Raw genomic sequence first — 11,704 nt, forward strand, 5'->3', positions numbered from 1 at the left:
AGTCTAAGGGGTTTGGCTGACAAAAAATGTTGGGGAACTCCTGAATGAGGCGAAAGGGCACAAGGTCTACTTGGTTCTCTCAAAACTCACTTTCACATTTTGCATGTCCTCTACTGGGATACAACTTTTTATATTAAAAAATAAATAATATATATGTAAATTAACTAATGAAAAATTACCAAAATGTGCAATGCAATGGTAGGGTTAATTCCATGAAACAACAGTGGTGGTTCACTATTTAGTACCTGAAACACACAAGATGTACTGTGACTCTGAGTGAAATCCTGCCTGTCCTGGGACTGGGGTGTCAAAATCTGCAATAGGACAAAATGATACTGTGGATACACTTACATTTAATGGGGCATCAAAACAAGATAATGTTACAACATGGCTGGATTTTGTTTTACAATATGCAGAGGTTTAAGGTTCATCCCACTTTAGATTAAAAAAAAAAAAAAAAAAAAGTTACATTTGCTTGTTCTCCAAAGCAACACACAAATGCAGTTATACAGTAATTGATAGTCCTCCTGCAAGCAAAAGTCACATTTAAGAGGGATGTTTAGTTTAAAAATTATAATTATAACACAAACAAAACACATCAAGCAGCCACACTGACAGCAGCCTCCTCTGATATTCTGTGCACTAAAAAACTTGATGTGCTGATTTGCGTAGTGAATTTGACCCTGGAAGGACCTACCATCAGACTCTATACAAAAATATAAAGCTCTACTGCATAAAAATAAAAAAGCGCCATCTGCTGGCTAAAAGCTTTCGGATCTAAATTTTGCAGGAATTTTAGAAATGTGTCATTACACATTCTTTAACAAATAATATATTGAAAAAGTGTACTGGGCAATAATTAGATGCTGACATAATAACAAAGAAAGAATTTGCTTGGGATATAGCAGTTAAAGTATGTAAGTTCTTTATCCATGTAATTTCTCAATTCATATGAAACAGAAGGTATTTAGAAGATAAGAAATATGAATCCCATTACATTATGGAGATAAAATAATAAAAGCAAGATGAACAACAATACAATGTTATAACAACATGAATAGACTGTACATGTTTACACATCAATCGATGTCTCATCTCAGAGAAACAGACTATATGGAGGCATGAGTTTTCCAGAGTGAGTGTATAAGTGTAAAACATACACAGATATATACATACAGTACATATGCACATACACACACTCATTCATCCATATATTTACACATACATTCAACTCACAAGACACTTCAGACAACCAATGAAAGTAAAAAAAAAAAAAAAAAAATCCTATTGCCGTTATATAAGCCCTCAGTCCACCAAACAGAAAGTAAGATACGTAAACGAAAACAAAAGAACAAAAAACAGACTAAATGCTGGAATGAGCTTGATGCAGGCCATGACACCTGCAGTCTGCAGGTTTAACGGACATGTCGGTGGCACACAGACTAGTGCTTTTATCGTGTTTATAGACGGAGCGAGGTTTGACTCGCTCACTCCAAGTGCACCCTCTCCTGGTCAGGGTTTGAAGCGCACTCTTCATTCAAGCACAAATAAACTCAATAAAAGCTGACTAGTGAAGCAAAAAAAAGAAGAGAGAACCTGAAGACACTGAAAATCGGCACGCGGACACACCATCACCAATGTAAAATGGAAACAATAACAAACAAATATCCCAGTTGCAGTAGTTATACAAATTCAATCGGTCAGATGAGATTGTGGTTTGAGCTGTATGTGATATTATAGATAACTAGTTGTGGTTGTTTAAATTTGTCTTATGTCATTATTACAATTTTGTATAATTGTATAGATCGGCAAAAGCACCATAGATTTAAATAAGCATCTAATATCCCTGTTCCCTCATACATATAAGTTTCATATTAACTGAAAATTAGACTGTTTTCATAGTCGACTTATACTGTCCATTACAGAAACATAATTAAATAATGCCTCTTATTTAAAAAAAAAAAAATCCCCAAATTGAGCGATTGAGGCCAAAATTATATGTAAATAAAATCTTCAAATCGAATAAGCTGAAGACATTCATCACATCATATGTGTGTATTCATCATCATGTGGTTTGCGCGTGACTCATCTGAGAGCGTGTAAGTGAGATTAACCGTTCAAGGCTCCTAGTATCTCAGCTGAAAAGCACATTTCCTTAGGAAACAAGCAAAATCCCCAGCTTCACGGATACCAGACAACCAAACCGTCTCGGTTCGGAGCGATTTTCTGGGAGGAATGGGCCCTGTTACACAGCTGCAAGTCGAGGCACTGTAGGTCCTGGGCTCAATGGGTCCTGTTTTTCTGAGCAATTGAGTCCCATGGTGTAACTGTGTGTCTGAGCCCAATATGTCCTATGGTGCAGCTCCACCTCTGGGCACAGTGGGCCCTGTGGTGCAGCTCTGCCTCAGGGCTCTGTGAGCCCCACGGCACAGCTCTGCCTCAGGGATCAGTGGACCCTGTGGTGCAGCTCCATTCATTTGTTGATTGAGCAGCATCCTCAGAATAAGGCGGCGCATTTGGTCAGTACAATTTGGTTTCCTGTTGTTAGCTGTGTCTCCTTGGTGATTGGCGAGAGTCGGCTAGCTGAAGAGCATGCTGAGATTGCTTAAACCTCGGCAGCCTTCAGGCCGATTTTCTCCTCGTCTTGTCAGTCCGAATTGGGTTTCTTTAGTGAGAAAGCGTATATGTTAAAATGATCACTCAGTTGCTTCACCTGCACAGGGAGACAGAAGAAAAAGACCATAATGAGAAATATATAAGTGTGCTTGTGCATAAAAACATGACAATTGCAAAAGATAATTACATTATATTTATTATATCAATATACTATTAAAATACTTTAAAATATAATTTATTTCTGTAACGCAGCGCTGAATTTATCAGCTATTCATTACTCCAGTCTTCAATGTCACATGATCCTTCAGAAATCATTAAAATATGCTGATCATATTACTATCACTTTTCCATTTTCCATTTTCCAACACATCCTTGCAAAATAAAATTATTAATTTCTTAAAAAAAAAAAAAAAAGGAAAAAATTAATGAACCCAAACTTCTGAATAGTGTATATTGTAACAAAATTTATATTTTGAATAAATACTGTTCTTTTTAACTTTTTATTTATCAAAGAATACTGAAAAAAAGCATCACAGGCTCAAAAAATATTAAGCAGTACAACTGTTTCCAACATTGATTATAAATAGCATATTAGAATGATTTCTGAAGGATCATGCGACACTGAAGACTGGAGTAATGATGCAGAAAATTCAGCCTTGCTTCACAGGAATAAATTACATTTGAAAGTATATTAATATAGAAAACAAAATAATAATATTTCACAAAATTACAGTTTCTGTATTTCTGATCAAATAAATGCAGCCTTGAGCAAAAAATGGAACAGTATATACATGTATATCCAATTATTATTATTATTATTATTATAAGTAGTTTAATATATAACCATCTTAAGGTAAATTAAATTATTCTTCATGACTACTGAACTAATGAGCAGTTTGTGTGTCTTTACTCACAACTGATACTCCATAGTGTATGTGAGTGAGGAGGACTATGGCGGTCCATATGTAAAGGATGGTAATTTCACCATTCTGCAAAGTCCCAGATATCACTAGCAACACCACAGCTGTCATCGGCAACAACAACAAACTCAGTGGCTTGCATCGAGTATTACTCATCTGGCATACAATGAGCTTGCACTGAGAGAGCGAGAGAGAGAGAGAGAGAGCGAGAGAGAGCGCATGTCAGGAGCAGACATCTGACAAGATGTTTCAAATGGAACTAAAAGACATCCATTGTCATGGCTGCACAACTTGTTTATCTACAGCAGAGAGCTAGAGGACTGAGTACACTCACAGTAACATTGGAGAAGGCTGTTCCCACCATGAGATAAAAGATTCTGGGTTGCTTCTGGATGATGTCCGTAGGAGAGAGACTGATCCACAGTGTAGACAGCACAAACAAGAGGACGGGAGAGAAAAACGGCAACAAGGCCTCATACACCGAACTGTGCTTCAGGGTGTTATTACGGTACGCCCTATAATAATACAGAGAGAAAGAGTGAGAACAAATATCCCTGTTCCAAAACATACATTATTTAATAGAGAATCAGTAAGCTACACAGTACGAGTCATTTTTATGTAGTCCAAAGGTACAAAAGGCCTGGAATGAAACTCACTTAAAGACATTGTAGAGGCTCATTGGCAGTGTTACAACAAATAAACAACCTGTTTAAAAAAAAAAAAAAAAAAAAACGTATGAGGAAATCAGATCGTCCTTTAATTTGCAAGTTTGGCCTAAAAGCGTATGAAAACCCAGCATTTGAAGTATTAACTAAGTATTAAGTATGACAGGGCAGAGTTCACTCACCAACAATCATAACAGTGAAGAAATCTCTGTAATGAATATTCCCAATAACAGGTTTGTACCATGTTTCCACACCAACCACCGCTGTTATTATGTACACGACAGAGATAGTCTGGCATAGAGATGGGGAAAAACCCATTAATTAATACAAACTGTTAAATTTATTTCCATTCAAGTATCACTGAAGTTTCTATGTGCTGTGACATGTACAGAAACTAAATTCTACCTTCAAGAATTTTTATTTTATTTCATATTTTTAAAATACACCACTGCTAAAAAATCTGGTGTCAGTATGATTTCTTTTTTTACTTAATACTTAGAATTAATAATTTTATTCAGCAAGGATTCATTATATTGTTTACAAAATGACAGTAGAAACTTTTATAATATTTCCATTTAATAATGGGGAATAAAAATAAATTATATATATATAGTCATGGCCAAAAATATCGGCACCCTTGGTAAATATGATCAAAGAAGGCTGTGAAAATTAATCTGCATTGTTAATCCTTTTGATATAAAATAAAAAATTCACAAAAATCTAACCTTTCATTGAATAATAAGAATTTAAAATGGGGGTAAATATCATTATGAAATAAATGTTTTCTCAAATACACATTGGCACCCCTAGAAATTCTTATGAGTAAAATATCTCTAAAGTATATTCCCATTCATATTCACAATTTTGAGCAGTGAAAATTTCCACCATCAGGGCAATAATTAAGAATTTCCAATCTGCCTGGAAGAGGACGTGTGTCTATATCGTCCTAATGCACGGTGAGAAGGAGAGTTTGAGTGGCTAAAGACTCTACAAGGACCACAGCTGGAGAATTGCAGAAAATAGTTGAGTCTCGGGGTCAGAAAACCTTAAAAAAAAATTGTCAAACAGCACCTACATCACCACATGTTGTTTGGGAGGGTTTCAAGAAAAATTCTCCTCGCTCATCCAAAAACAAACTCCAGCATATTCAGTTATCAGACACGACTGGAACTTCAAATGGGACTGGCTTCTATGGTCAGATGAAACTAAAAAATGAGCTTTTTAGCAGCAAACACTCAAGATGGGTTTGGTGAACACAGGGATAAAAAGTACCCCATGTGTACAATGAAATATACTGCTGTATTTTTGATGTTGTGGGCCTGTATTTCTGCTGGAGGTCCTGGACATCTTGTTTAGACACATGGCATCATGGATTCTATCAAATACCAACAGATAAAAAATCAATAAGTGACTGACTCTGTTAGAAATCTTATAATGGGCCATGTTTGGATCCTCCAACCGTACAATAATCCAAACACAAACCTCAAAATCAACACAAAAATGGGTCACTGAGCACAAAACCAAGCTTCTGCTGGCCATTCCAGTCCTCTGAGCTGAACCCTGTAGAAAATGAGTGGTGAACTGAAGAGAAGAAGCACCAACATGGAGCTGGGAATCTAAAGGGTCTGGAGTGATTCTGGATGAAGGAATGGTGTCTGATCTCTTGTCAGGTGTTCTCTAACCTCATCAGGCATTATAGAACATTTAGAGCTGTTAAACTGGCAAATGGAGGTTTCAAAAAGTATTGAATAAAAGGGTGCCGTTAATTGTGGCCAATGTGTATTAGAAAAAAACATTAATTTCATAATAATATTTCCCCCCATTTTAAATTCTTATTATCCAATGAAAGGTTAGATTTTTGTGATTTTTAAAATAAAAGATCAAAAGGATTAACAATGCAGATTAATTTTCACAGCATTATTTGATCATATTTACCAAGGGTGCCGATATTTTTGGCCTTGACTGTATATAGTGCAATTTTAATATTAAAATACATTATTTTACAAGTAAAATTATTTATACATTTGTATATTTTATTTAATTTACTTAATGTAGTATAACATTACATATTACTAATATAATATTAATATTGCATAAGATATATTGTTTATGGTTATACTTTAATATTTTATTTTAAAAAAACATTTTCTTTTCATGAGCTTATCTTTAGGTAATAAATTACCACTTGACTGATGTCGTAGCCCCAGGGCAGGAACAAAATCCCAGTGTTGTACTTCTCCCAGTGAGAGAGTATGAAGGAAAACAGGACGACCCATAACAGAAAATACAGCGTAACCACGCTGACGCCTGTCTCACCCCGTCCAAAGACAGAGTACACTGTAGCGACGAAGAACACACATGCCCAGCTGTCCAGGCCGTGGTCAAACAGCTCACCCAGCGGAGTGCTGGAGTTTGTTCTCCGAGCCTGTTTGCCGTCCACACCATCTTCATATACACACACGACAAAATATATTTCAAAGTCATATATGCAAACATACACACATTCCCACACAAACATGTTTCCAATCTTGCTACCACATTCACATGTTTCGGAGGTTCTCTGGATCCTAGACATAATGTTCACCGCTCTTCCCTTCAAAAACTACAGTGTTAAAAAGCAAGCCTCTGCAAATTTGCTGTGTTTTCATATTTTCATATGCAAATGTGTCTTCTGTGGCTGTATTACGGTCAAATGTCCTTCTTGGTTAAAGGGCTAGCGAGTTATTAAAGTATAAAGCACACGTCAGTAGGTTTATAAATGTACACAGGTGGGACTAAAAATAAGATATGTGTCAAAATCAGATCTGTGCATAAGGTTCTAATATAAATGAATCCTAAAACACCTAATATTGTCTGTTTTGCTGATAATATTAATCAAACAATACTGAAATGCACAGCTCCATAAGTATTTTGTTCATTTTAAGATCAAATGCCATTATTTTAATTAGCTAAAGTTTAGCTTTTTAAATAAAGGAGTGTGTTCAATATCATACAGGTGTTTGCGGTGTTAGAATTGTGAATGAGAACGAGAATTGTGAATGTTCTGAACAACAACTTGAACAATCTTTAACAAAAATGTGACTGACACACAAATAAAGTGATTTTGCAAAATGATTCAGAAAGATTAAGACCACTAGCTGACAGAAGATTGGTCAATTAACATTAGTACCTCGGGAAAAAAACAAAAAAACACACTTACCTAAGGTATAGGCCAGAAAATTGAACAAACCAGCAGCTATCCACACCCAACTTGGCACATGTATATGGCCTTTCCCTATGCCACAAAACAACACCCATGAAATAATCAGTGCCATTTGTGAGTAGGTACAATCTCAGTTAGGATAACAGCATTAAACTTGAAAATATACAATAAATTACACAACAAATTACATTAAAACCGAAACATACATACATAACATAAATAATGTGCTCAATTAATTATGTAATGTAATCATTTATATCACTTAAAATAAGTCCAAAAATAGTAAACAGCAGCATTAAACTAAATGTATAAAATATACCCATAAAAATACCTACATTTTTAGTTCATTAATGAAGAATAAATGTAACTTTTCAATGCTACATATCAGCGAAAAACACTACGACTTCAAAAAGTTTTGTCTTCATTACTACCTAATGGAATCAGATTTGTTACTAGGACTGACACTTTTTTAAAGCAGAACTTGCTTTAATTATTTACTCTACAACACTGAATGTAGTGTGTGTATATGTGAGGGAGCTGCTATGTGTACAGGTGTGGCTGTGTATTAACAGATGGCTAGTTGATAATTGAGAGAATGATGAGCTGGAAGTGAGACCTTGATCCTTGTCATATAAAAAAAGACAATGTACTTATACAACATTTTTCTTATCGTTGCACATAATCATTAATTGGTTATTGTTGTAATCATAACAAATGTGTTAATGTCCCTAAGCTTTGGGGAAGAGAACATTACCCACAATACCCTCTCACTAGTGCATCAAAACCAAAACAATCATACACACAGTTTTTGTTGACCTCACCTGAGGCATAAAAGTCAAAGTCGAAAAAGGACAGCAAGGTGAAGGTGAGTACCAGGAACAAGAACCCTGTAAATGTGATGAGGTTTGGGGCAAGCCATGTGGGCAAGATCTGAGACAAAGCGAGAAAGAGAGAAATTAGCAAGCTGCAAATGGTCAGATCTTTCTCGCAGGTAATCAGAGCCAGACGGAACATTCATTAATGTTGCATATATGCAATTCAATGAAAGCAAAACACAACGTAATGTTATTCTTTTCATGCAAAATACCTCTATACATTCATGGATTTGAAATATGTTATAAAGATTGACAGACAAGTAACACATTTTCATAAATGCATATTTATAACACAAAATAACAGGCAAAAAACAATTTAATAATAGTATACTTTAATATACTATATGAATAAATGGAGAAAAAAATTCTATACAAAAATGTAAAATTTATAATTACAAAAGTAAATAAAATGCTATGCTTAAATTTTAAATGTATAATTGTAAATAGAAATATTACAATTTAATAAAACTGTATAGTTAATATAATATACAATTTTGAAGTATTAAAATTAATAAAATACTGCTGTTTGTCATATTCACAGTCTTGAGTTGTAATGCATCCACTTATATAAATGAAATAAATGCATTATTTAAATAGTACTTTTAAATAATACAAATAAATATTAATCTTTATTATTATTATTATTATTTTATCTCATATGAGAGACTGGATGCCCTTGTGTATTCTGGGTAACATTCAAAAGACAGATTCTCACCTTCACTACTGAGTTCCAGAAGGGGTGCATGACGTAGATAGAAAGAGGGTTGGAGTCAACCGCACTGTACTGTAAAAAAGAGATGACAAGATACGCAGCGTAAAACAGCACATTCACACTCAGGTCAATAAGTGTGAATGTCGAAAAGTGTTAACAACAGAGTGTTTTCTGCTGTCTCAACTAATATTGCACTGTGTCTACAAACTTCAGATGAGATTATTAAAATGTAAACTACATAATATCACTAAATCTCTAATTAGATTCTGCACAAGTAGCAGGTACAACTGGAAAATAAATTCTTAAGTTCAAACCTAGTGACAATTTAAAATGGCCTGAATGTCTATCAAATATGAAACTCTTCACTACAGCACACGATAGTAAGTGGTATGATTCAGTGGTGAAGGCAGATCACTTTTCAACCACTTCCACAGCATGTGTTCACTGTGTGAGCTCACACTTAGGGATAGGGTGGCTATTGAAGACTTGAAAACATCTGGATCTGGGAAGGCCTGAACCAAAACTCTTGAACCCCTGAAAAATATGCTTTCTAAAATATACATGTTTATTCAGTCCAATATGCTTAGGTAAAAGCACAGTTTGCTAAAAAAACAATTAAATTAGGAAAATAATGTATACAGAACCACTAATTAAATATACACAAAAATGCTGAAATGAAAACTAAATATGATAACCTGATCAGATACAGAGTTAAAATAAACACACTGCGGTAGTCATGAGGGGGCAGTCATGCATGTTCAATGGCCCCTTCAAGTATGTGCAAACATGCAGAGCAAGAATAGCACATACCAACTCAGCAGCCTGTACACCTAACAGCCCAAAACACTGGCAGTAAATAAATACACCTTATCAGGCCAACAGGGCATTACACCAGGAGGCACACAGGGTCAGAGCCACTTTCATTTACAAGTTCTGTCAAATAACCACTCAGAAATACACAAAACTCTGCGTCACACCCAGGAATTCAACCTCCCGACCCCTTCAGTTCCACACCCTTTTAACCAAGCCATCCTCTGCAGAGATGCCTAAAATTAAAGATTGAATTGTTTATTTCATGGATTATAAATTAATAATTATCACATAATAAAAACATAATATGCATTATGAAAATGTATAAAAAAAATTAAAAAATGAATAAATAAATAAAAAAATGACCAAAAAGCAATAATACTGTTTTCAGTTGTTTGAGACAAGCATTCAGATATTTTGTTCATTTTGGGCCATTTGTATTCATTTTCTAGCATGTAAATTTATACAATCAATAAATTAACACGTTCCGGTTGGATCCTGTTGAACACACATAATGACACTGTAATATTGTGAAATATTATTTTTTTAAATAACTGCATACTTTTCAATATATTATATACAAATGTAATTTATTCCTGTGATTGTAAAGCTAAATTTTCAGCAGTCATTACGCCAGTCTGCATCTGATCCTTCAGAAATCATTCTAATATGTTGATTTGGCTCAAGAAACACTTCTTATTATCATCATTGTTGAAAACAGTTGTGCCACCTAAAGGCTAAAGTGATAAATTTTTTCAGGATTGTTTTATGAACAATAGTTCAAAAGAACAGCGTTTATTTGACATAGAAATCTTTTATAACATAAATGTTTTAATGCCTTCTTGCTGAATAAAAGCATCACTTAAAAATACTTTTAAAACTAATCCATATTGATTAACAATTATAGATTAAGTGGATAGATAGATAGATAGATAGATAGATAGATAGATAGATAGATAGATAGATAGATAGATAGATAGATAGATAGATAGATGGATAGATAGATAGATCATCCTAGACAAACGCCCACTAAGAAGTCATAATAATCATGAACAAGACAGATACGGTTTATGCAAGCAAAGGGGTTTAAATGGATAAACAAAGAGCTTTGCATCTCAGTCCGTTCAGATGCTTCTTCTTCTGTAAATTATATCAGAGGACTCTGACACTACAATGCTATAATACAGTAACATTTGAATTTTAAATGAACACAACGAACAATTAAAGTGAAAGCACAGGGAGCTTGTGACTCACATGCAAATGATGTCCTAACCATAGATCTTTGTTAAGAGGCGGAACCAGGAGCCCATCCCTTTATAATTCAACCCAATTTACAAACTAACCCACAACATAAAGCATGTAGAGCAATTACAACAAAACTGGACACCGTGTTTGTGTTAAGCTGGTAAAACCATGTTTAGAACTGAAGATCTACTTTCACCGGCGGTTTCAAGTCACTGTGGTACGCCAGTGAATTAACCGGTTAATAACACTAATATGTCCTTAAAACCTCTGGGTTGGATGTATATATACTAGTAACTAAATGGGGTATCAATTCATCCAACAAATTCGAGGGAAAAATATACGATTTCTCTTAAAAAGTGACAATAAGCCGCCGTTGTCCTTTCTAGAGAGCGACACACACCGGCAGACCTCATGCTTCAGGATAGCATTAACAGCACGGCTCGGCTAGCCGACACACTAAAGTCCTACACATTTTGCAGAATAAGAGCGGCCTCACCTTATATTTATCAAAACCTGAGAGTTGCTCTTGGGTGACATAGTGGTAGAGAGCCATGATGACCGCAGCACGGCTCTGAGACGGACCGAAATTCACCACCGTGTCGGCGCACAGTATCCGCAGTGCTGCGCGTGAGCGGCGGCGGTGCAGTGGCGTGACGCCT

General features: G+C 35.1%; 1 protein-coding gene across 1 annotated transcript; it reads right to left on the reverse strand.

Moving 5' to 3' along the window:
- Positions 1–11,690, reverse strand: selenoi (selenoprotein I). Its single transcript, XM_058762724.1, has 10 exons — positions 11,542–11,690; positions 8,994–9,062; positions 8,225–8,333; positions 7,401–7,475; positions 6,384–6,646; positions 4,384–4,492; positions 4,193–4,241; positions 3,871–4,051; positions 3,531–3,713; positions 1–2,713 (listed from the first exon to the last, which is right to left on the reverse strand). The coding sequence occupies exons 1-10, from the start codon at positions 11,596–11,598 to the stop codon at positions 2,606–2,608; spliced, it is 1,203 nt and encodes a 400-aa protein (XP_058618707.1). The 5' UTR covers positions 11,599–11,690; the 3' UTR covers positions 1–2,605.
- Between the last annotated feature and the right edge of the window lie 14 nt (positions 11,691–11,704).

This window comes from Onychostoma macrolepis, chromosome 23, assembly GCF_012432095.1.
Source record: "Onychostoma macrolepis isolate SWU-2019 chromosome 23, ASM1243209v1, whole genome shotgun sequence".
In the NCBI taxonomy this organism is placed as follows: domain Eukaryota; kingdom Metazoa; phylum Chordata; class Actinopteri; order Cypriniformes; family Cyprinidae; genus Onychostoma; species Onychostoma macrolepis.